Raw genomic sequence first — 27,322 nt, 5'->3', positions numbered from 1 at the left:
TGGGCAGTTAATGTGAACTTGTGGCCATTCAGAGCCATGTTACGTTCACACGTATATTTCATGCTGACTGGTAAATAAATAAGCAATAGTAAATAAGTGGATTCAAAATATATGAATTCTGAAACAGTTGAGCAGTCCGAGTATCTAAAGCTGAAGTAAAAAAATTGACTTTTTTATGTAGCTAGCATTCTGGTATCAAACCGCTAAGCACCCCGTATACTTGTTTTCAACAACTGCCAACGGTTTGTCCTGCATATCATTTCCGTCAATAACTCCTACTATTGTTATGCTATTGAATTATCAAGTATATCTGCAACAGATAACGTCTACCGTCGTTCTAGCATTGACTAAGATCAACGTCGCGAACCGTAAACACAAGACATCATGGGGTGGGGGTACAAATTGTCACGTGGGTAACATGCTGATTATGCAGCGCGCGCGCAGGTGCTGATGCCGATGTGTCAACCAAACGACGAAACTCTTAATATTTCGCTAATATGACTATAGCTTTTTAGTTACGTTGCTTACGTAATCGATTCTGTTTCGACGTCACAATCGTTACCTGACGTAATAGTTTAGTCACCATATTAGACTTTGCCGCTTAACAAAATAAAATTCAATAAATCTTTTTATTAAATTAGGTTGTTTTGGATAGTTGCTGCTTCTCGTTATTCAAATTCGTCTAGGAAGATATGATTCTGTTGAGCATTCCATGATTTCGCAATCTGTTCTTTTTTTTTGCCTTTTTCGCCGTCTACTGTGCGTTAGCCCACTTCGGGCTACCCGATTGTCTTCTAGCGTGGATAATGAAGAATGATAGATCCTAGTATGTTCCGTACGCCGAAAAGCAAGCCATCCCATCTGGGTCGTAATTAGATCCCTTCTTACTAAATGTTTTCACCCAGTGTGGTATTCTTATAGTAATATTCGGAGAAGCACGCCGGATATACACGATGCTGTAAAATTCATCAGATCGTTGATCGGACAACTTCCGATAATTTACAAACAGGTACCAAAACAATAACCAAGCGAACATCGGCATCTAGTTAGTCTACTTCACAAACCTGTTCCTGTGCACAATTATTCGGTATTTTTTTGGTGATTATGAGACTATTGTGAAAGGAAGTTACGCGTTCATCAAGCGACAGAATGCTGGTTACTTTAAGAAAAATTTTGTCTAAAAAATAGGACCTTTCAAATGTTTCTTAAACGAAAGTATATAAAAAAAAAATAAGAAGAACAGACTTTAAGATCATGCATTAAGGACGAAAATTTTGTATACAGTGGGCATTGACACCGTAACATAGGGCAAGTACTGGAGGTCCCTCACTTGGTTCGATATTGTTTGATCGAGAAAAACAATGACTACCACTACTAATACCACGGATAATAAAGTTACAGCGTGATACGAGCCGGTGAGCATTCGTTGCGTAATAAGTTAGCTAACTGCAAACTACGCCCCATTTTGATGTGTCTTCTACATTGGTAACAAAAATCGTCTCAAAGGAAATCAATACAACGGGGACCTGTATAAACAAAGGACCAACACCAGTACGAGATTAAACATTGCCCGAAGTATTCCGTATGTATATCTCTTGAAAAGGAAATTCATTGCGAACTTACGAATACTGCGAATCATCGTCAGTTTGGCAACTTTCAGGAAATAGACTCTCATTCTCATCCGATACTCCGTCGAAATCATTTGACATTGGCCGTCTATTGGCAGCTCTGCAAGGGGGACGCAGATTCGGTTCCGAATCGCCACAGCCCTGTACAGGTCGCCGGGACGGCGGCTGTGGGGAAGCGTTCGAAGCAGAGGTCGCAGCCCTAATAAGTGCGTGTATGTATGCAGCGCGCGGTGGAGGTGATGAGGTCATCGGGGTCGACATTAAGATGTGAAGGAAGACGGAAATATAAGAAAAACAAAAAATGCAATGAAAAACAGGCATCAAGGATAGCGCATGCAATGTGATTGATCATGTAAAGTAACAAAAAATCATAAAATATAACATACAACAATTTCGACCTACAAGATATGTCTTAACAAACCCTCGCTGTAAAACGCATTGACACCACAAGGAGATCAAACGCGAAAAAGAACAATATTATAAAGTTTATATAAAGGTTTACAATAGTTTCAAAAAAGAAAAAAACACACACACACACAGTTTCAAAGAGGAAAAAAGCTTAATATCGATTCTAACGCGGTAACAGTTAAACTCGGTGCATTTCTGCAGTAATTACTCTATATGATTAAGGTAATACGGGCAATTGTGACCACGAACGGTGTAGTTAAGTCACCCATACTGCAAGCATAAGAGGCGGGCTTGGGAAACACAGTGTAGCTACACATTGCCAGTTAATAAATTTGCTCGCGAGTTCACTGTAAAGGGATTGTACACACCAATCACTAATCGTTATGACTAACCATTTCCTAATCCATTGTTATAGCGGCAGACTGGACCTCGAGCATACTCAACGTTGGCCAAGACTCATGAAGTATACATAGCACGACTAGGTATTGTTGCAAAATTAAAACGTTTAGGCTTACTAGATGATAACACCGAATAAACCATCAATTATATACGGCGTATGATATTTAAATTCGAACCAACTTTTACGGGCTGTTTTTCGTCTCGGGCATCTGCTGGTCCTGGTACGAAGGAAGCCAGTTTTTTTTTCTAGAACAACACAACAAACGCAAGAAACTATGCGCTGTTTCCAGAGTTTGAGTGGGGGTTAGACGTTACCCAATCTCGTCCCGCTGGCTACACCTTGATTTTTGCATAGAAATGGATGACCCTTTTGAAGAAAAGATTGGATCGTCCCGGAAAGTTTCAACAATTAGTGCCTACTAAATTGACAAAATTTCGTCCCGCTATTAGCCCAAAATTAAACGCATTTTAGCTAGCTTAGACCGACCAGCATCGCGTGACGCACGGTTACTATCGGGAAAGCTATGCAACCGAACTTCCGATTTCTGGAGTAACTAGTTAGATGTGTAAGTCGAACTGAAGTTGTAATTGCGGTCAGTTGTGGCTTAATTTAATAACGATGACCGTCAGGAACAACACCTAAAATATTTGTTTTCACTTCGATACAGTGTTAGGACACTTGCAATTCAGGTACCGTACGCTGTATATTCACAAGGACAAAGGCATGTCCTGCAGATTTCTGCCCCTGTACAGAAAGGCCGAATCCAATGTCGTACACATGGACCGTTTAATCAAACACGACAAAACATACTGCGTTCGTCACCGATATTTTGCTCATCCTTAGTTCGCAAAAGCATTTATTTGCTGTGCTACGTCCTAACCGTCCCATTAACTAGTCACTACTGACTCATAGATTCTGTATGCTACAATGACTGGTCTATATATAGCAGACTATAAATCAATAGTTTCTTCTTAGCGTTGCTTTTCAATGACTTTAATCGTACGTTCTCTATTCTCCTCTACGTGGGTAAACGCATACCTGTCGTCAGAGTGATATCCTTCGGAAATGTCCGTTCTCATCGACATTGAAAGCTCGGCTGCAAGCGAATCTGGATTAATATATTTGGTATAGGGTCCGTGTGACCCGTGGTTGTTGTAACTTTTGGCCTGGGCCACCCCGACACCAACAGAGAATCCCACCGCCACGCCGCCATTTTGGTTTACGTGATGATGATGATGGTGATGGTGATGGTGATGATGGTTATTGTTGCCGCTGTTAGGGTGTCCTTGCGTCGCGTTTGCCGCGATTCCGCCGACGCCGCACACGCTGCTTATACTCGAGCGACGCTTGCGCTGGCGGAACTCCTCTTGGAGTTCCTGCAAAAAACAGTGACAAATGGCAGAAGCAAGTATACGGCTTAGAGCAATGCCAAATACAATCTTTAGAACAAATAAATAGTTATTCAGTAGTAATGATAATAGTGCCAACAATATCCACGGACGGTACCTGTACAGTCATCTTGGATGTAGAGCGATAAAGAGGGAAGTTTGCTTATGTGTAGAAAAACGCTGTTATGATAACTGTAGTCAGGGACGTCATGGTCGGTTAGAAGGTAGTGTGCTGGACGTAAATCCGATTAGAATCAAAAAAGCTCATACGGCACGACTGCTTCTTCTTTTAGAGTAGTAACAACATTGAATAGTATTATTTTTGTAAGGTTATAAGATACATCTTCAGAAAACAAAAATAATAATAAAAGGATTCTTATATGTTCTTGTCCATCACTGCTTTTATGCCATCTGGGCCGCCACCTGCTGGCGGTTATTCTCAACAGTGTAGAATATATTATAATTTGTCTGTAAGTTCACACCTCTTTTTCCGCCCACTCATCGCGTAGAATTTCGATTTTCTCGTACATTCTGCAACTGCCATTTTGTTTTTCTCTGCTTTTTTGAGCACGATTTTAAAGCATACCGACAACCGGATTTCTGCAGAACACTGAATTTTTGGCATTTAATGTTTACCTTAAGATCTCGATCATGACTCAATTGGTTCAGCGTCCCTTTCTTTCTTCCAGTGAGTTTGTTTCTACTAGTTCTCGATTATCTCTTGCATAAATCTTTTAGCAAACACACGTTCATGGGAAATTAATACGTTTTTTGCAAGTTCAAGAATTAATATTATTTGGTTCAAAGTGGTTATTTCAATTGCACCCATAAACCACTCACGTGATAACTGCAATTTTTTGCGAAGATTTATCGACTTCACCTCTCTTGGGTCTTAGAAAAAAATTTTGAAAAATATCCTTACATATTTAGTTGTAGCCAAAAAGCGTCGTTGGCCATTTTTCACGCATTGGGTACATTTGTTTGCGTATATGCGTTTCCACACAAGCAAAACCCCCGGCGCGGTAGAAAAATGCTATCTCTATGGCAGAACAACTGAGTATATTGCTAAAATGATAACGTATAGTAAAATAAATATGTTACTTAAACTTGATTGATCGATCGATCGATCGATCGATCAAACTCAACAAGACTGATGCCGAAAGTTCGAAAACATACCGGTCGATACCGGAAATGATGCCGGCCGACACGTCGTCACGCTTTTTGCCATAACCGTCTGTTTTCTCGAAACGAATTCGAGATACACATACAAGATTATACTTTTTTTTTTTTGCACATTACGCGCAGTTGGGCTTACTCTTGATTTCGGTGTTGATCACTAGCTGTCATCATTTCGTGTTTTTGCGTAGTTTTTAATAGAAATGTGACGACTGGTGTTATTGTTTTTCGGGGGTTCATTACCTGCCTAGCTGCATATACGTACTTGGAAGGCACATAGAAGGTTGTTGTACTTATCCTTGCAGTTGCCAAGTTCGAGGGTGAGCTCCTGTTGGGTCTCACCCATTACGTCCATGTTCATACGTAAGGTCTCATTTTCAATAGAATACTCGCGGACCTAAAAAAACCCGAATTTTTGAGAAAATATTGTGGCAGACTGTGGCGAAGTGTTTTTATAAAATGTTTCGCATTATTTACAATTGTACCGGTTACAAATATATCGAGCCCTTGCAAGAACTATAACTACGTCAACACAGGTTTCGTCTACGTTTGCACCTAGAGCCGAGCAACCCCGAAAGGATGTAATAGTGCAGCTATTAATCTCAAAATGTCGTAATATCATTAATGTGCTTGGTACCTTTTTCTGCAGATCTACGATTTGTCCCAGTAATTGCGTAATTTCCTCCGCTTGTTTAGCGGAATTCTCGGCTTTTTTGCCAAGCTCATCGCGTAGCCGGGCAGACTCGCGCTGGCTTTCATTTAGCTCGCGTAAACACTCATTAATTAGCTCAGTTTCACGCTTCTCTTCCGCTTCCAAATCGTCGGTCCACGTAACCGACTAGAGGGGAAGAAATGTAAAGTAAAAATGGATAATTGCACTTTAGAATAAGTGATACATACATAAAGGTAATATGTTAAATACGAATAGATATGTTCTCATACATCATCAGATTTAGAGGTAGAACACGAACGGTTTTCACGAAGTTTGCCATGACCTTTTTCATTGGAATTGTACTTGAGCGAAAAATTGATGAAGCTATCTCACCTCACTTTTGAGTCGCTCATTTTCCGTCTCGAGTTCGCTGATTTTTTTTTGCAGGAGATCGACCCCGCAGGGTGGAAGGTCTCCTCCCGGGCTATCGTCCTCACCCTCCTGATAGATGGCAAGAAGCCCACTTTTGAGTGATAGGTCATGACGAAGCTGGGTCACAATTTCCTGAGCTGCTTGGAGCTCCTGCTCAAGAGATTCAATCCTCTCCTACACAACGCATGGAAAAACGCGTACAAGGTTAGTACCATGGCAATGTTTACCAAAAACTTTACCTGGTGTTTACTACGATTCTTCGGCCGTGGCTTCGATCTAACATTATTTCGAAAGCGAAACTCATACAACGTTAATTAGCTTGCAAACGAACTAAACATATTAAATGTAAAAACAGCAGGGCGATTTCGAATAACGACTATGTTTCTTGTGTCCAGGTAAGGTTCATTATGCAAATTGACTAAACACCTTTCCTGGCCTTAGCTTACACAGGTGCTTCGGCCAAAGGAACAAGCCTATCCAGATACTTCATCTACAGATTTTAATTGTGTTCCCATGATACTGCAACGGCAATGCGCTTACTTACTAGATATCGAAACACGTCGTGAGGTGATCTAGGTTCGAACCGCACTTCAACAGAGACACTTCACGTCGTCTCGGAATTTAACTATTTACTACATGATTACTAACTAAAGCAGTCCGGGGCGCAAAATTCGAGAGAGTGTTCAATCATGTTTAATTCCATCTGCATCATATATAGTGATGATTTTTGAGGTTCGAATACACAATGCCTAGCGCTGGCTACCTGTAACGTTCTCTTCTCGTCGAGGAGGCTCTTGCCAATATGGGCGGCAAGTTCAAGATCCCTCTCCTTCTCCTCCAGCAGCCGCGTGAGAGCGTCGGAATCGTCATACGTCCGGGTCATCTGCGTCAGCCGCTCCGCACATAGAACTGTAATCAATCGACGACCGAAAATGAAATACGATAAATACCACATCCATTATGTGTCCCTAATCAGCTAGAGATTGTCCGTTTGACGGTGCAGTGGCAACTTGCTGACTTACTGAACTTGTGTGTGGTGGTCTAGATTGGTTCAACACCGTAGAGACCCCTTGTTTTGTACTGAAAGCAATCACCCGCCTGAACTATAATACATAGCGGCAATACTTGGCCTTAAACTCAAAATAGTTATCCGTTACCCTAGATATTAATAGGAAAAACAATGTTAAGTCCAAAATATATAATAATAGATTATGCAGTTAGTTCTTGTCAGTTCTTGCATATTGTTAAACAATACGACTATCAGTCTAGACCACTAAAACGTATCTAGTTGACTTTAGCCTAGTTGTGCGTCTGATCAGGTTGCTTTTACCGGCACCTCTTCACACCAGCTCAGAGGATTCCTATTAACAATAACGATGATGATGATGATGATCCCTTGCCTTCGCCATTAACAGCGTTTGAACTCACTTTTGAAAAACTCAAGTTTCTCTTCCTCGGAAAACGCGAAGCCAAGTTTCTTAAGCTGTGCAGGGCTAGCAACGCACTCAAGTGACAACTGGAATGGCAGATGACAATCGTTGGCAGCGGAAATTCTACGATCAGAATCGATCCCGTTGCAATCGGCGAATACGCTTGCGGTTCTGTGCATCTTTTATTGGCCATTCACAATAATGTCTTTGTGTAGCACTCGGTGTTTTCTATTGGCTAAACGGGTTCGATCGTCTCGTGCGTCACTCCACGGCACTAGCGTCCCTCGCTATAAAATATATCAACATCCTCGTTATTTACGCCATTAGCTAACTATTTGTTCTGAACAGATGATTTTAACCAAGCGTCTGACCTGTAATAGAGGCACTATTCAACCGCCAGCAGGGCTATTGGAGATTTAGGAAACGAAGTATGCTTTAATAATAACCCCTTTAGGTTTCCTTTAGGATCAATTCCTACACAGATGGTTATATGCATATGTGACGTAAACTGTGCCGTGTAAAGTCTTGTAAAGTGGGTAACAACAATGGCCTATAGTGCCATTATGGTAATAATTACCGATCGACCTTCTTCATTCCTACTAGCAGCTCCCGGGTTCAGAGGTGCTAGGCATAGTTACGCCTTGACAAATGTTTGGCTCGTCAGTGGCTGGTGTTTTGCGCGCAATAATTTGAACAAGACTATCTATGGTTTATGAATCGCAGTGTACCGTTCGCTGGTCTTCGTGCCCTTGAATGCTATACTGGTAGTCAAAGCGTTGTGATAATCACTATAATAGTCATGGTGCCTCGCCACTGTGAGCAGAATCCGTAGAGTACCAAAAAAGATAGCAGAAGAGGCTTATCGCGATAAATAAGCAAAGTCATATGGACATATATGCTGCCGTCTTCCAGAAAGAGAGCGGATTAACCCGAATAAGACGGTTTCTACTAACACTATAATAGCCACTCAATTTGCATGATCACCACTGCCTGGTCAATGGGGCATTCCCCATAGTCCGTGTGGGTCGGTTAGAATATTTTTTCGTTTGTGGTCAATCGTATTACCATTGATTTTCAGACACAACAGACGGCTAAAACAATAATAATAATAATAATAATAGCAGTAGTAATAACAGCACGTATCAGTCCGATAAACGCACCAAAACCCTACCTCTAGGTTCTTATGTAAGCAAAAGGCAGACCTATAACGGCGAATGCGGCGAACGGAGACTCCGCTTGATTCCAATATTTCATGTAGAAGTTTAATGATAGGCTATAGGGGAGTGTTGAATTCGTAGGAGTGCGGTGTATGTTTTCGTAGTTGGACATTCTCACATGGCGTGCGTTGGTGGTGTTAGCTCTGCATCGAATTAAGGAATACGACCAACCACAACAGCTTTTCTAACCACCAAAATATCCGGTCCGTCTTCTTCGATGATAGCCACCTTTTCTCCTGTTGCGCTTTTCCTGCTTTACGAAATCGAACACGTGGCTCAATTCAGGCAAAGAAAAACCGATAACAATGCCTATGATCAGCTGTATAACAATGGCTAGAAACAACCAAACTGACAATCTCCGAACTACGACGCACGGTTCAAAGTATCAAATCAATTGCAGGTCTCTCTCTTGTTCATACGCAGATGATGCACATGGGCAGGCTGTACGTAACACAAGCACATGTGTATATCCATATTGTCGGTGTTATAAAGTTACGAATGAACAATTTCAACATTTCATCGCACGGTAGACACGCACGCATCGTGTCGTCAACCGGTGAGCGTCGGCACGCTGATCCGTGCTCGTCGTCGAAACATTCGGTCGACCACTACGTTGCCGCGTTGTTTCCGGCTGGGATGACGGCGTCCGCGCTTACGTTCGCCAGTGATCGCGGGCAGATTCTTGTTTGCAAACACGAATAAAACACCATTACTTATTCTCGATTCTATTGTTCACCGGATAGCAGCATTGCCGAAACGATCGTGCGAGGCGACCTGAATTGATTTCGAGCGCGGACGTCGGCTTTGGACGTTTCTACGTCTTGCGTTACTGTCCGCACGTGACACAGCACATGTGAATGTTACCTCTAAATACATTATCATCTCACACAGTCAGTTGGGTGCCTGCCAGCGCTTCTTGATACCTGTCAGATCGACTTTAACTGTGCCAGTTTTTTCGTCACGTCGCCAAATGTAAGTTCAGCTGGAATCGAGAAGTTAGTTCAACACCAACAGAGGGGCACATCCAGCCTAGTCGGTACATTTCTCCCTCACTCTTCACTAGACTAGGTCCGCTGTGTATATCGATAGGTTCTTGACTGTAAATATGCGAGCAATAACGTACGTCCACTGCAGCTACTAGCAGAAACAGCAGCACCAGCAACGGCCGTTTGGCAAACAGGCTGTTGTTCGTTTTGTTAATGTTATTATAATCGCTTCAGGCCAGAAGCCTGCCGTTCGTTCGGTACGATGATTCGCGCGCACAGACAGACGGAAGCTGAATACGAATACTATAGAGTGCGCGTTACCGACGCTACCGTCATTTTTGGCTTTCTCGTTGTTTTCGTCGCCGGCGCAGTTACCGACAGAGGCCTCTCAGACTATGTCTTCGTGTGCGGCGATCTGTGCAGCCATCACAGACACAATCTCGTGTTCAGCGTCGTTCGTCACTCACGTGTTTCGTTATTGGTTATGTATCTACTATGTTCGCCTACTCCTAAGACGAGCAACAGGTACCTAGATGTGTTAGATGAGCAGATGCGGTGTACGTAGCTTAAGCTGACTATATTCGTGTTGCCTGCTTTGCCCTATATGCTTATCGATAACGGCAGCTGACGACAATTTAATGTGTTTCATCGAATGATACATGCATTCTAGGCGCACTCGTAAACACAATCACATGTTATCTACAAATGAGATCGATTTTAGACGAGGATCAGTGTGTCACGATTGACATTAAGCCCTTCGTAGAGTAAAAAACGTCCAACCAGAATCTAATCTCTAAGCCCACGCAATATGTGGCAAAACTTAATTCTGTTTTTCCTCATTATTCGGGGGCCTATCCGTCGCTGTCACTGAACTTGTCTATACCGCTTCGTCGAGCTCGTCTATAGCCAACGCTGTCATCACTTGTCCTGCAATACGCACTTTATCATACTATAAACTTCGATCATCTCTCCGTGATGTCCCCGAGCCCCGTACAAATGCTCAGGCTCGCTCGAAAACAGGCCCACACAACAACCTAAACGCACACCGCTTAGTGAGAATCGTCGCAGGGTACGATACATGTCGTCATGTTAACAAACACTTGTGTGCAAGACAACGACAGATTTCTCTGCAATGAGTCTAGGTGTTGGCGAGCAATAAAGGCCCGCACTGCTTGAGTAGGCTAAGATTTGATACTCAATACGCATTCAGAGGCCTCCAAACCGTGCCTGCTATTTGTTTAGGTTTTCTTGTCTACGCTATAGTTGCTTATCCAGCTAGCAGTCTGAAGCAGGAAGGATGTACCAGCCGGCGTCACAGTATGATCATACTTTAGAGCAAGATATAGACAAAGACGCTGCTAGCCGTCGTAACAATCAACACATGCGTTAGGGACTATTGTCTCGTTAATATTCATTGGGAATCCCGTTGGAGAGGATAATTGAAAAATTTGAGTACCGCATCTGTGCGAACTGGCGTTGAAATATGTTAGTAGGTCAAATATGGCTCAACACGATCTACGACAATGAACTCTATCTGTAAAAATACCAGTACGGACAATATTGCGTAGTGGATACTTCGCGCGAAACACACAAAGGCTAAATGCATGTGATATGATAAAAAAATTATCTAAAAACCCTCACGTTAAAATGTACACACTTCCTATTTAGAAAAAAACTCAGATCGCGAAGATACACCTGATTCTTTTTCTATATGCGGAGATCGTCGTCTTACGATGAAAGTCCGTCTGTACATTCGATGAAGAACGGGAACTCTTTAATTGTTCCTGACGCAATTCCTCTCAAGGGCCCGCTGTGGATCGGTCGAAATTTCATATAACAACGCTGGCAGCAGCGGCGACAGAGGTGGTCGTGATAGCGTGCATAAACGTTCCAGTGTTCGTTTTTTGCTTCAGCTTTCTACGCTGAGGCCGATCCGGGTCATAGCTTCGTCGCTATCGCGACGGACCGCAACGTCGCCACCTAGTTCCTAATTGTTCCTATTGAACGTAATCCCGATTGCCCCCCAACGGGCAGAATTCAAATCGATCAATGTAGAAGAACCAATAAATGCCGAGCGATAGCAGTAAAAATGTCACTTTTACGAATGCTAAAACCGTCCGTTCTGCCAATGTCGTGCGCTGCCTGCTGTTGGCCAGCAGGCTACTGCTACCTCTGCACGCTGCTGGGGCGGCGGGGTATTTCTGAATAGCGAAGAGACGGGTGTGAAGTACTTTGGCTTCAGGCGGAACAGGATTTAGATAAATGAAAGAGCTCAAATGAAAAAGCATCGAGTTACATATGAGTGCACAATGGAAAATTAGAAAAGTTTCACACAAGTGTAAATGAACAGTTGACTATAGATACCGCAATAATAGTAACTATAACATGATCTTGCGGTTTCTCTAACTTAGAATTTGGTCCTGGACAATGAGAGAATTCAAAAATTTGAACAGCTGATTGATTCTAAGGGTCTAAAGGCCTTTTTTTTAGAGCGATGTTTAACGTATTTGCTTGAAGTATTTTATCGAATTGTTTGTTACTACGCTGCGCGTTACGTTCGTGGTCTCGTCACGTTGACACGTACGAGTCGAATTATGATCCTTGAATGTTTTAGCGTATCTCAGTTTGTCTCCTTATTGTGCCCCAGTCTATTACGTCGTGAACCGCGAGGGTCACTTAAGTTTCAAGTTGGCACGACATACCTCTATTAGGTCATTATCATAGTAAAGACCTATCCACAACTATATTCTTTATTGGAGAAGGTGGCGTGACATGTATAGTGTACGTCAAAAGACGTATTCTGCTACATGTATCATCAAAAATAATACCACATCCTGCGCCAGCCGTTCAGCTTACACAACCATAGTAACCATTCACTGTGGCTCTAATTCTCTTTTACACTATATTTCCCATTGTACTTTGTTCGTTCGTCAGCATCCCCCCCGAAGTAATGGTCATTAAATGGTGATGATGCCAGCCATGGCAGAGGCGACAACAACGACAACGATGTTCAAACAATGACGCTATAGTCGCTTCCGTAAAGGGGACGAACTCCTTCAGCCGTTGTGCAAACATGGCCAAGGTGCGTTCCGCTAAACGAAAAACATTTTACACCGTGAAAACAAACCACGAAATGATGGCGATGATTAAGCAGGGGACATAAAACAATGAGAAAAGGCAATCTTAGCAGAAGTGGTTCGGATCGGAAGCCATGTCGATCGGATGCCATGGCCAGCTCGTCGATTGTCACTCTTTTGTATTCAGCGCATCGATGTGTCGAGGCATTCAATTGAGGCTGTCGCTCGTAACGATAAAAACACCCATAAACATTATGTATGACGTGAGTTCTATGTATGCCCACGAGGTCCTGCACGGGCGGACTATCGTAACTTCAGTTTTCCAGCTGGAGTCAATCTTTGCAGTTTGCCATAAAATGTAATCTCGATCGATTGACATCGGCAAGTATGAATTGATTTGTTTTTCCAAAAGGAGCAACATCTGTATTACTCCACCGTAGACATCTTGTGAGAATCCACATGTATGGAATATACATGGTAATACACTGTGGAAAGCTCACGCCCTCGCTCATCTGCTCCGCCATTGGCTGGCTATTATTACAAGCACCAAGTGTTGACAAATCGATATGAGTCATCGCACCGAAACATCCTTCCTGCCGTTGACGGACACTCGTGTCATGTTGAAACTGGCCAAGAGTAGGCAACGTGTTCATTCATTCAACGTGTGAAAATCATTGGGAACTATTATCTACGACTATTATGGCGTATGGTTATCGAAGTAACGATTAATCGGTTGCTAGCCTGAAGCATTTGTCGAGATTCGAGATTGTGACGAGATTGGCGCCTAGCACGGTCTACTAAGTTAATAAGTTTTGCATCGTTAATAATGGAGATAGTACTTTACCAGAGAATAACAGTTAATCGGTCTTAAAAATTAAGGTGAAGTTGGAAATATTTGCCCCTATTCCGCTTTTACCTTTGCCATTTAATAATATAAATTTTTTTTTACGAAATTCGTATTTTTGTATCGTTGGTGCTCGCCACTATTAATGAGCACAAGACAGCGAAAGCGACGCATAATTGTAAACTAAAGCTATGCACCATATTCTAAGTTACAGTTTTAAGTTATCTATGCATTTCCACTACAGAACGTTGACTGTTGGCGGGTCATTTTGATAACCTCAGCACAGGTCTCAAGGCCTTCGACGAAGACTACTATGGTTGTAGTTACCAGTATTTTTATCTGTATCTCTACTACATACGTGTCACTGCTCTCATGGACTACTTTTCAATAGTCCATAACGTTAGCTTCGACAACGGGAGCAGCTGCCGCTAGGTGTGATACGTGCGAGACGAAGAAAAGACTTCACGTCAAGAGGAGCACTCGCCGTAACTACAACAAGACGCGTATGGTGAAAATCAAAAATCACGTACCAACACACGTTTGTGTATTACGAGCATCAGCGAGCTATTACGGGGAGATCTATTTCGAAGCTGCCGTGCGTCGTAGATGTCGTTATGATCAGAACGGACGCATCCGCTAGATCATCTTGCGCCGCCCGCAAAAACAGTAAACCGGTACTTACAAACGCAAATCTAGAACGCTAACTTTTATATGTTAATAGTGTTGTTTACTTTGCATTGACTACCTAGACCAATCTATATCTATTTGTATATATAGCACTGAGCTAATGTGGACCAAGCCGCTACCTATCGGTAAGGAAAAAAAATCGACAGATAATTAGCTGACTTGATGATATATGACCAGACCCTTCACCGGTCCCAATGCGCCCCGTGCCTACGCAGACGGCGGCGTTCAAGTCACGTAGTCGGGTACTCGACATTACCCCTTCTTGGCGGCTTTATTCGTTTCGGACTGATGATTGCATCGCTTTTTGCGAAACAAACTCCAATTGCATTGACTTCAATGCATAGCGTTGCCGACGTATCCGCTGGCGTCGAAGCAGGCTGGAATAACTGTATGCCATTCATTAGAAACACGCAAACAAATACCCATATTAAAAACTAATGCAGTGAAGCTCATTTGCGCGTTTATCCCTTCCATCTGAAGAAACAGCCGCGACGGTTTTGTCAATAAATCGATAATGTGCTGTCCGCCATACAAAGCTAATAACGCCACACACTAATGAGGTCTATTCGTTACGCGTCCGTGTGCTTTGCGCACGTTATAATCATATGCATACATTGCAAGAAAGACATAGAACTCGCTTCAGCATCAGCGTCGTTCACCCAGTTCTAATGAAAACTGAATGGGGGTTGCACTGACGTAGGGGGCAAGTGCCGTTGCTAAGCGCACTGTTTACTTCCCAGTATTTTGGGTTGCATGAACGGACGACGGCGCGTTAAGCTATCTATTATACATAGAACAACAAAATCGAAATGTTCATCTTCGAAGTATTCTCATGCCAGTCGTAGCGTCATATAGGGGTTCGTCAGGCGGAATTTCGAAATGGGTGAGACCGACGCGACAATGGAAAATTAATTAGGATTCTAATTATGAAGTTTGTAAAAACGCAATTTCTCCTGAGTGTATGTGAGTATGAAATGGGAACAGACTGCGGCCAATAGCAGATTATGGAGCACGTCGTTTGTATGGCAAGAACGTAGCTGAAGTAAAAATAAGGGTTTTTTTTTAACTGTTTCCGTTATGATCAGAGAAGCGAACGGTCGTTACGAGTTATAATAATTTTTGGTGTTATCGTGTTTACTTCTAATTGGGCCTTCAATATAAGTTTTTCTCTTTAAAAAACAACAAAACAGAGCTGGGAGAATGTCTAACTTATACACAGATATAGTATTTACATACTTTTTTTATTCTTACAGCGAATAAAGCCTTTTTATGTTTAGCGAGTAGCACACTCTTGCCAAATAAGTATCGCATTTAAGTACAATAAACGATCACTTTAAGTTAACTAAAACATCCTAAAGCGTACCTAACGGACCAAGGTAGAGTATCGTTACTTTCAGTGAGTAACATGTATTTCATATCCTATCAGTACAACTCTTCAGTCTGCAGCCATACACTAGGCTGTCATTAAGGATATGATATATCGCCGTCATATTTGGTAAAGGCTCTTTCTTTGTTTCCAGTAGGACCCTCCCTGTGCGTCTCCAGCTGATCTAGTTACCTTCACCAGACGCATTTATCTCTCTAGGCCAAAGTCATTCGACAAGCCATAACATTAACTTCGATGATGCAAGGGCTTAAATCAAAGCAATGGACCCGGTGAATGAGGGACCCGATCCAACGCAACAGTGATCCAGCGAAAGCAGTCGACAACAAGGTTGATGTGGACACTCCTGCCATGTTATTGCTAAAGTGTCATCATCAGCTATCAGCTGTTAACTGGCCAATAATGCTAAGTTATCTGGTCAGCCGTAGCAATCAGCCGTTCTATGATTCCGTAACTAGAAGCGAATGATGCAGTTCATTAAACCATCTTAAAAATAGATAGTTGATGATTAGTGATAATGTGACCCGTTATTCATTGCGTTTAAAAGTTGAACGATGGAAGCGAAGATGGCTGTGACCCAAAATCAAATGTCAATTGCTACTGGCCAGCTTTATGACCAAACCTACTTTGACGGGAACATTCCGATGGGCGTATGTGGGGGCACCCGACAGCAGACGAAAGTACTTAAGAAAAAGCCGTAGTAGTAAACTAATAATAGAGGCAAGGGCGGCTACTGCGTGCAGATTATAGCCATGCGTTTATGTCTAGATTCTAAAAGGGTATAATGCACCATTTGTATAACTGAAATATCTAAATGTGGGGCGGTAAGGACTATTGTGTTCTTCTGCGTCCTCCAGGTCCGCTAACTGCTCTGAAAAGAGCCGTACATAGAAGGGTAAACGTCCGTGATGATGTCCTGTGATGGGAGGGTACTCCGAGAGAGAGGGACGCACCTATTCGTAAAAAAAACTCCATTACGACGAGCGGCATAAATCAGCAATGAGCTAACCATCATTCATATGTCTTACGAGAGAACAACAAAAACATTTCTTGAGAAATTCATATTTGCCCACTGTAGTAATAGTACAATAGTTATCGTGACGAGCCCATTCGATGAAAAGTGGGCACACTAGGTGATTGATTATTGGCAGCTTATAGATTGTCTCTCTAAATCGATACACAGAATATCAGAGGCAATTCTTCGTCAATTATTAACTTAGAATTGGTTTCCGCTCCATCTAGACACATGTTTTAGCATGAATTTTCCTGGCTGCACAAGTTTACGTATTCATAAAATATAACGCTAATCTGTGCAGCGTGTATTAAGCTTCTGTTGAATGTGTGTATCGTTTTTTCATAGTGAGCCCCTTTGTGAGAGCTTCCATGTAATCGTCTCAATGTTTTTACAAAACAGTTCCGCTCTTCTATAGAAAAACTGGGCATTGAAATCGGCCCACTGATATAACGAGTTGCTGGGTACCGAGTTATGGTCGATCGTCAAAAGCAGTCGTGCGCTTAAACTGAGATACCTGATCTACGATCTACCTGTCGACGATCGTATTCTACATGTAAAGAATACGTATGGAAACTATTTGATCGAGTAAACGAATTGATTACTGGATGGAGGTGTTTTGCCAAGCAAATCCTGCCACTCAGTCCTGCTCGCGCGTCTAATTGCTGAATAAATTATCGCTAACTTCTGAGTCAACCATTGCTTTGCATCTGACGACAGAAACCGATGATACGCCAGTCCCGCCGGATCGAATGTAGCGTGTGACGCGTTTTTTACAACTGCGTCTTTCACGTTAGACGAAAAAAACAAAAACGAAATAATCAGCAACCGTTTACGAAAGCTTAAATAGAAATAATTAACGTCCCGCCTTAGCAGTACCGTTATGGTGCGCTGCCGTTGGCGTAAAAAGATCATTGAGAAAGTAGCTCCACAATCAACAAACTACTGAGACAGGACCTTTCATGCCCTAAAACAAACACAAAATGTTTATTATTTTTGCTATTATTTGACGCTCGGTTAACGGTGCATGTTTGCTTCGTGCTGCTTTGCTAAGATGTCATCATTAGCAAAATGTTTCAGATGTATGCGCGCTGTTTACTCTAACAATTGATTTCTATCTGCATTGGATCCTATCTAACACGCTACCGTTTCCAACCGTTTACCATAAGACTAGTAACGGTAGAAGCCGGTCCATCAATTGCACCATTTGTTGCTATTAGCTGTCATAAAAAAAAAAAGTATATAAAATTCGCCGACACGTTAACGCCTATCATTGATACAGCGTTGCCATGAAAAGCTTACTAATAACAAAATCAATTATAAAAAATGGCGGCAATCAGTCCAACCGCCAATAGCCTGAAAAAAAATGGAATACAAGAAACATCGTTTGTTTCAACAGTATTCGCTTTGTCTCGCCAAGGTCTTTATTAAAAAGAGCCCTAATCCACGATGAACCAAGGATCTCAATCAATAGCATTTATGTGCCGTGAGTGCTAGATGGCACACGTACGTTTCGGTTGAGACTTCCAAATTTCTGTTTGAAAATCCGTGCTAATTGCTCATGCAGATACGCTGAACACATAAACGGCAGCGGACACTTGCGAGCCATACTAGCGTTCCTGGAAGAAAGGGGACTATGCCTTCAGACGCTTGGGGGTGGCTAAGGTCACCGCGCAACGCTTGAGCACAACGTCTGCCAGAATACTGCCGTAGTGATGTGGTAGAACCGGCGGCAGGAAAACGTATGAAGTAGGTATACGAATATAAGGCGTAGACAATAGAAATAACGAAACAATAACGAACTATGTCTAGAAAACGTGGAAGCCTCCAGAACGTGCAATATCATGCCCCCGTAAGAAGACGCGGATACTAGTCTGCACTTATCAAAATTTATAATCAATAGACCGACGAGCAATGAGTGATAAAGGCATGATAATAGATTACAATACGTTTGGAATACTAGCGAAAAAAGTCTCGAAAAGAGTAACATCGATGGCGCGCGGATGGCGGCCTTGACGATAGCTGCAGCAATCATTTTCGAAGTGCTTGCCTTCAGATACCGTCACGAACCGCTGATTAATTAATGACCACGAAGTCATCCATCGGTTGATTTCTCGTGAAGACAATAAACGTCACGCACCTACGGGCAGAGATGGTTACTTATACGAGTGCAAAGGAGTGGAAGGCCGTCAATAAACCCTAGAGAGGCAGTAACGAAGTTGATTTCTCCTACCTGATAAGCAGTGTCAACATCTAACGGAGATCGGTGGAAGCTTCGAATAATTTCACATGACCTGCATTCGGATCCTCGTCTTAGCGTAAGACTTGACGCTAGATCGCTGATGTCTACACATAAGTAACGAAAAGCATTGAAGAATAAGAAGCAAAATTCGTAGGCCATTTTTTTTCTTTTCTCTATCGCTTATGATAATGTGATCATTTTGATTGCGTATAGTGATGTTCTACCGCAATAACAATACAGAAGTAGTCGTGCGGATATCTAGCCGTTGACATTGACAACGTAACTGGTAGATACAGCAAAGAAGTTGTGCTGCGACAACAACGAAACTGGTTGTAGCCAACGATAGTAATAATAATAACAACAACAATCAAGGAGCTACCATAACAACCAGCAACCGCTTACAAATCTGAGTTTCCTGACCCGGGCAACTTTGTCTCAAGAAAACTGGGCGAATTCAGCCTTACGAACTCCTACCTTGTCCAGATTTGAACTGTAATAGTATCTGTTGTCGTCAGGGACTCCTCATCGTGATGCTAGTACTGGTACTAATAGAAGATTAACTTATTGTTGCTCTTCTTCTTTTCTCATCACATCCACACAAACGTTATTAGAATTTTTCTGCTAAGTCGGGGTCAGTTCTCTTCTGTTTTTGGCCTCTATGTGCGGCCACAGCATCATTAGGACAGGCGTTGCAGTGTTTCCCGAACTAGACGCTGAATAACTGCACTTCGCCATCTTTCCCTAGAAAATTATATACGTATGGAATATATTGGTGCATCATACGTAGGGTCGTTTTCAATGCGATAACCAGTCCTAATCCTGGCCAGTTATGTAGAGAGTATTGTTGAATACTGTTGATTTCGTACGAAATAGAGCACTCGGTCAAAATAAGCCATAAACCGTTTCACAGCAGTACACACACGGGCGACCACCGCCGTAGTATGCAATCTATCACAGTTAACTGTTAGGTGGCTTATACTCTATTCGTTTAGCATGGGACGTGTCTAGGGACGATAAGTGGAGATCGTGCATATATATACGCAAATTTATTTATGGATCCAATCGTCGTTCATCGTTCACGGTATGCGCAATCAACGGAAGCTGAATCGTGTAATTGAGATAGGGGGACCGAAATTGACTTATCTGGATACAGAGATCAAATTAGATTGTAACGATCAGCTTTGGACAGATATCCTATATCTATCCACTGTGTGCCAATACAACTAAATACCAAATAAACGGTAAAGGTTTTTCAGTTGCTGCTACTGCCGCCCCCGCTATCCCCTTAATAATTCTATTTCAAATGTAATGTAATCTATAATAAATGGTTAGAAACGTTTGGAAGTTGAACTTCGTAAAACGAGACGTATGTCGAAACGCAAAGTTGTGCACACCAATTTTAAACGGTAAATACTAGTAAAATGAATTTTGTCATTTATATACAACAATGAAATATCGTCGTGAGCTCGTTGGCTTCTTTCATGGCTGTCTCTATATTAGTAGGAATAGCTCTACCGTTCGGCTTATGGAGGTCCTAAATTAGCTAAACATGTTCAATGTGTGCGGTAGTTTACGTAAAATAAAGTCAATGTAAATTCGTCATCTGAAGCTATCAACCGTTCTCATATCGTTAACATTCTGTATTGCATTGACACCCATGCTGCAGACAGTCTATCTATTCTGTGTCGGCCATATTTGCTACCCAGCCTTCTTGTGCAGTTATCCAAAAAGGTGGGTTAGATTATACGTATTGCACCTCTCAACCATACTGAACAACGTTGAAGTATACACGAATAGCAGAACGACTATTGTATATATGCTACTATGAGCACCTGCTTTTCAATTCTATTCCCATGCACAATAAAAAAAAATCCAAAGAGTAATAGTTTCTATTACGTGATCACGTAACAGACGTGTGGCGCCAACTGTGGGCATCTTACAAAATGGCCCATACATACATATGTATCAGCGTATACTGTACCGTCTATGATGCTGGGCCGAACTGGGTCACATCAGTTAACCCTATTGCCGAACGCAGATGTGCATCTGCCACGTTTTTGGTACTTGCACATATATCTTGCGCTTCCACTGTCGTAATAGCTGCTAATGACCCTGGTAATATATTATCATTCTTAGTATATTTTGCCCTTAAACGCATATGAATGTGGGCAAATGCAGTTTATTGTAAACGAATCATTGCGTTGATCGATCTGACCACAGAAAGAGAACGAATCTAACGGCGACACGATGCGCACGGCTTGCTACATGAAACAATTAACTATTGCTATTATATATACTAACTAACGCAGACAAAATGTTTGTGGTATAGAGAAATACGAGATTTACAATAAAGAATGTCCTTTATTGTGGCAGATGACAATACAAAAGGGATAAGTACTGCGGACATGTTTATCGCTTAAGAAAGCTTGATAGGATGACAAAAAGCGTCATGATTTATGGCGATTTACCGTATCGAGTGACAGTTTTATACTGATTGGTATTAGCCGCGTGACAATATTGAGACTAAAGTATCGATAAACAGTACGACATCTTCCATGAAATTTCCCATTCAAGAAACGAAGTATCGCGTTGCATCTTTGTGTGTCGAAAAATACAGATCTTCACCGCATCGTAGGCACAACAGCCCGTATTAGGCTCCGTATAGCTAATTATTATATGTTTAAAAATATCTACCTATTCGAAGATGCCTTTTTATTGGTGCTGGACGCAGGACTGTCAGTCAGTATCCATCGATACTACTCAATCTAGGTCAATGGACAAGCACCTTGGTACGGCAGTTCAAACTTCTTGTTGCCTATCTTTAAACATGTCTGCCTACGAGTCTAAATTTTGTTTGTGTTACCTTTTCTGCGATACGGATCCCCACTCAGGTGTGATATGCCCGTAAATGTATGTACACATATCTATGTAATCATTAGCAATATCACTGTTCCAGCAGTCACGTATCGGTCGATAGGTTTTATAAAACCTATACAAACTGGTGGTAAAAATAGGTAAAAACTGGCACACGTTTTCCTTTCTGTAAAGACTGAAATAACTCTAGCATCGTTATTTAGCCGTTTATCGGGTGCCTTGCAAAAAAAATTTTATAACGATGACTGTACAGAGCATAGAACAGACGCTGCGGCATAAATTACGATTCTTTTTGATAAACATAAAAATAATTGACGATCATGTGTGCCTCATTATTACACTTAAAAAGACTTATTTCTATTTGAAAGTATATAAAGTCAGCCAAAACAAAACATCATAGCTGGACTAACAAGTGCTAATGCGGTTTAAGCTAGTAACAAGATATTATAACGTTTATTGTATGTGACGAATGAGCCCATCGCAATGATTCATCACAACATTATCGATATATCACAACGATTCGAATTTCCCGCGTCTTCTAACTTGACAACAACAGTAGAACGTACCCAACGGTGCGAGAAATAGCGACTCGTGTCAAGATTTTTATAGTAGTTAAAGCGAATGTAAGTGCTAACACTTTCGTCTCCCAACAGCAACAGAACTTATTCTAAAAGTTGCATTTCTCATATCGTATATTTAATGCTGATAATTAGAAAATGGGTTTGTGTCGTCGTCGTCGTCATAAGCTGTCTAACAGTAACCGACTCACCAGTGTCTACACTACAATTTAAAATGTCGCTTGCGCCCCCCTGCACGTTTCTCTTCAATTTACGCAGGCAGTAATAGCTCATTTTTAGCCGTTCGAAAAATCAAGTTCATCTATTTCCACCGATTTTCACTAACTTGAACGTTTCTGCTTGGGCTTACTGCTGGGTATGAACGTTCATTGTTGTGTGGCATACGGAGCAAAAGAACACGCGTACAAGCAAGCGTATCACAAGTCTATTCAAACGTAAGTTCAACTGCAACAATTACTCAAAAAATAGCGAGTAGATACAATATCAAACTAAGAAAAGTTACGTTGCTAACTTTCCGAATAACAACCATCATTTTGCTGTTACCCAAATGGAATAGATAGCAAAGTTTAGCCAAGTAAACGGACGCTCACACAAATACTGCTAGACTATACAATAATATATTATAATGACACATCTTTTTCTGCTTTCCTCTGTTATAGTCATAAAAATTGAATGAGTATGAACAGGAGCTAGAAGGCAACTATGGCAAAATGTCGTCTTATTTTGACACAGTAAGTAATGGCATTGTACGTGCTTGTCAAGTGTAACGCCATCTAACCTCTATCCATTTCCGGGTTAGAATCGAGACCGGGTAAGAGCCCATTCACGTCGCCTGCGGGATGCTCGCTTCTTGAATGGGTCCCGATAACAACACGTATGACGCCCCTTAGCTTATGTCGTCTTACAGACAAGTCTGAGAACGTAGTTGAACTATGCCAGGCGTATTTTGTATAATTTTTTCGAACTGCTAGAACGCATGAAATTGATTACATGCCATGTTATGGTCATCTTTATGCAACCTGTCAGCACACCTAGAATGAACCGTACATGCAAAAGCGTCGCTCTAATCAACGCTGATGGTTGTTTCCCTCCACAGATCGTCTCCTATCTGTTCGGGAAACGCATTTAATTCAGCCTGGGCAAACACGAACGACATCCGCATAGTCCACGCGGATCGAACCCATCGCTAAACAGTTTGGATGACGAAGTCAGATCAATTCTATGGCGATTGTTCCGCATCATCGAAGTTCCTATCCCATGTGCGTTGTTCACAGGGAATGAACTGCAACTATGACAAGACTGTAGTGCAAAAGTGTTCGTCGCAATACGGGATAGATTATCTGCTGCCAGCCGTTGGGCAGTCGCCCCATGGGCGCGGGTTTAGGATGTCATGCCTCGAAAGTGCCCAGCACTACATGCGTAGACATATAGCCAGATCAACAACCTAACAGGTTGCCTAGCAACGCGTATTTAGTAACACATACAAAACAAGGTACAAGAAACAAGCACAACTTTACATAACGCACAAACGGGTTCACCGAACGTCAAAATGATCACGGACAAGTCAGTGCAAGCCTATCACTCACGCAGTGAGGGGTTCACGCATTTCTGACATAGACGAACACGCGACACATCAGACTAAGTGAATTTGGCGCATCCCATGCCCCTTTTTATCCACCACTGACCCGACGACATAGACGCATAAACCGATTGTGTCGGCTGTTTCAGCTATTACTTCTAACTGAGTGATTGCTTCGGTTCGGAGCTTCGATTTACATATTGAAACCGACGTGTCAGAAGAACATTTGTAAATCGTTGATTTTTATCTTCTGCCTTTTGAGCTGAACTTGAAAGGTTTTAGACTTCGAAAACATTTGCTCAAGTGCTCGTGTAACCGAAGAAAATTAAATTACGCTCTTTTAAGAAATCGGCCAGTATTAATTTCTGTTTAGGACTATTTGAACGGACCTGTTTAGCGGTTTCGCACGTTGTTTTCGTACCTGCAGTGATTAATTTACCCAGGATTGATCACCTATTGTTAATTGTGCACAGAAATAATTTTATTTGTTCGCACAGATTTAGTAGTACAGCACAGGAAAAAGATGTATAGTAATTCGTTCATGAAAACTATCAGACCGAAAGCTGATTAAATCGTCCCACAGGATTCGTTAATGAATCTATTATTTTCGTTCAAGATGAGGTTGTAAGCGGCGTTAATTATTTCAATAGAGCAATTTTTATAAGGAACGCGCTTTCAACAATAGCCCATATACGTCCAGATTCAATGTGCTTTGTTGTTTATACGGAATGAAATAAACGCGTCAGGCATCATATTTTCAGCCAAGTTTTAACAAAGGCAGATAAGTACTGGTAAACAATACGATTGCTAATACAACACCCCGTCTTTGTCGACGGCCTTGTAGAGATGTACGAAGCTTTTAACGAACATGACGTCGTGCTTAATTAATTGCGGCCACGGATATGGAAAAATTGTTTTAAAAAAACACCGGAAATTTGCTACGGCTGTTTCACGGCCTGCTCACTCTGATAAACTCTGTCAAATGCGTGCCATTGAACAACGAGATAAATTCAGAATTTCTTACACAAATCCTTTTCGTGCATACTCCATCTTATGTTAACAACAATGGTGTATAATTGGTGCATATTGCGCTTAGGGAGAAGAACAACGCTTACTCCATGATCATCAAATGAACTATCCTGGTCCTGTACTAATCATCACCACAATTTTATTATCAGGCTAAGATTGTGCACCGTGTTACCAGCAGATGTCGAGCTTCAAGACGTCCGCTAGTAACAGCTCTAGCTATATCAAATAATAAAGTTAGCTAGGTTCGTTAGCCGGAGTTGTATTGGCCGGTTCAGTCAGACTACGGTCATGTGCCGTACAATGTGCCGCGCGGGCACGTACGTGCAAACATGAACGAGAATAGACATATCAACGATTAGCAGACGATAATAAAGTTGTTCCGCAGATCCTAGTCTGTACAACGGTGGACAATAACAATATTTTCATGTACAAAATCGTACGCAACATTTGACAGACTCTCCTCACTCCAGTGGTTATTAACGAACTTGTGAATTTTTTTCATTATTATTTTCAAAAACAGGTGTTTCGAAACACCTGAATAGATTGAGTTGTTATCTCTTTCTCTTATCTCTATCTCAATTTCTTAACGATGTATCAACGGCACTGTGGCGGCGGCAAGCGATCGAATTGAAAATAAACTCTTCTAATTAATAATCATTCATCTTCTTCGTTTTGTTTCTTATACTTTGGACAACAACGACAGCTAAAGCTCGATTTTCCGCGCATTCATTATTGTTCGCTACACTGCTGCCGCTACACCTGTCACCCCTTCGTATATCGTTTCCCCAGACGCAAGCTGCACTCTTACAAAGTAGCGGCACCCCAATATATTAGGGTACTGCTACATATTATTAAGGGTACTTGGGTGATTTGTCCAATCGTGAAGTGACGGGATGTCGATGATCGAAACCGCTGGTGCCTGCGACGCTGACGAATAGATCGCTGACAATTTTATTCGATAAATTTCTCGATATTGCACTAGATCAATGGTAGGGTGCACGAACACGCACTATTTAGTTGTCATCATCGTCGCCGCCGCCGCCGCCGCTGCTCGTAGAACTCAACGCTCTATAAAAGGTTGTGTCTGATTTCATGGTGATGACATGATCGTTTTCTTTTAGTTCTTTTTCATATTTTTTCTTTTTTCTTTATTTAAGTTGTATTTTGCTCAACCACAATCATCACCGATATCACCACCATTATCCCAGACATCGTCGATATCTAAAAGAGAAAAATGATGTCTTCATAACACACGTAATAATCACAGATTCAAGTATTCCGTTACGTTCCAGCGTCAGCAGCAGAAGCAACTACAACTGAAGAGTGGCGGCAACAATAATAACGACGACGCCGACGCCGACGCCGACGCCAACAACAACAACAAACCTCCTCGAAAATGAGAGATCTTTCTGCTTCAGTTTTTTTTTGCTGGTCGTGTTTGCGGTCGAAGTGGCGGCCTTGATTATGCTACTAGTACAATCCTAGCTGTAAAATTGGCTGGCGAAAACTTTACTTTTGGCGGCGGGGGCATATTTATGCTTCGTGCATTTTGTCTGTTGTCCACAGTCATTGCCAGCTACCCATTGACCGTTGTGCTTCATGAGAACAGGGCACTCGGACGACACAACGAAAAACGTACGTAAAGTCGAATCTCATTTCGAATGCCAACGGCTAAATCGTAGCAACAACCGGCCTCTGTAGTCGCCGCCGCCTGTCAATGATTACAACAACAACAGGGGTAACCCTCATCCGATCGACATGTGGACCGGTGTTCTGCGCGCCGTTAGCGTAAAAGAGGGGCTTAGAGCGTCTAACGACAGAATCTTTAAACTATGCCTATCAAAAATAGTAAGTACGCGTGCTCGACAATATAATATGCGTACTATAGAATATAAGCTTAGTAGGCTGATTGTTGGCGAGGAACAATCTATAGTCAACGACTGGTTTTCTAATGTAATACTCTACATTAAGCAATGGTTGCATACTGTTAAATCCGACGCCGAAAGCGTTCCGGGCCCGTCTGATTACGTAGAGAGCTCCATGCATGAGTCGTATAGTAGAATTTGCTAATGTTTGATAGATTTACTTAGGGCTCGTTGTAATTTCGCGTGAAGTTATCCGTTTGTTTTCGAGTTACTAGAACAGAGTTTTAAAAATAATGTTAGGATATTATAAGCATTAGTAAGATCTGAGTAAAGTAATACGCTTTTACATTATGACTTATCATATGATTCAGCGTAGTGTTTTTATAACTTACGATGAATTATATACGATGATGATCAGCTGCATTTTTCATAAT

The 27,322-nt window shown here is 41.9% G+C and overlaps 1 protein-coding gene and 1 long non-coding RNA gene across 21 annotated transcripts in view; one reads left to right on the top strand and one right to left on the bottom strand.

Annotated features, from left to right (window-relative positions):
• The window catches only part of LOC111254236 (trafficking kinesin-binding protein 1-like), a 112,159-nt gene that overhangs the window by 12,062 nt on the left and 72,775 nt on the right, over positions 1–27,322 (bottom strand). For 9 of the 20 annotated variants that reach the window (XM_086975586.1, XM_086975580.1, XM_086975578.1 and 6 more), the window contains 6 exons: positions 6,848–6,993; positions 6,046–6,258; positions 5,638–5,838; positions 5,266–5,397; positions 3,475–3,812; positions 1,624–1,827 (listed from right to left, as the gene is read on the bottom strand). In XM_086975586.1, the coding sequence (XP_086831712.1) occupies positions 1,624–1,827; positions 3,475–3,812; positions 5,266–5,397; positions 5,638–5,838; positions 6,046–6,258; positions 6,848–6,967 (1,208 nt within the window). In that variant the 5' untranslated portion in view covers positions 6,968–6,993. Of the gene's footprint in view, positions 1–1,623; positions 1,828–3,474; positions 3,813–5,265; positions 5,398–5,637; positions 5,839–6,045; positions 6,259–6,847; positions 6,994–7,512; positions 7,802–8,685; positions 9,280–27,322 lie in introns of those variants that run through there. The other 11 variants (XM_086975574.1, XM_086975575.1, XM_086975576.1 and 8 more) reach the window with 5 other exon arrangements.
• The window catches only part of LOC111254899 (uncharacterized), a 31,064-nt gene continuing 13,059 nt past the window's right edge, over positions 9,318–27,322 (top strand). The window contains exons 1-6 of the long non-coding RNA XR_002675266.2: positions 9,318–9,703; positions 9,952–10,242; positions 22,810–22,849; positions 23,075–23,146; positions 23,512–26,100; positions 26,316–26,871. This is a non-coding gene — a long non-coding RNA (uncharacterized LOC111254899). The remainder of the gene's footprint in view (positions 9,704–9,951; positions 10,243–22,809; positions 22,850–23,074; positions 23,147–23,511; positions 26,101–26,315; positions 26,872–27,322) is intronic.

This window comes from Varroa destructor, unplaced genomic scaffold, assembly GCF_002443255.2.
Source record: "Varroa destructor unplaced genomic scaffold, Vdes_3.0 BEIS01000007.1, whole genome shotgun sequence".
NCBI lineage: Eukaryota > Metazoa > Arthropoda > Arachnida > Mesostigmata > Varroidae > Varroa > Varroa destructor.
Note: the sequence above shows the minus strand (reverse complement) of the source record. Positions and strands in the feature narration are given on the sequence as shown.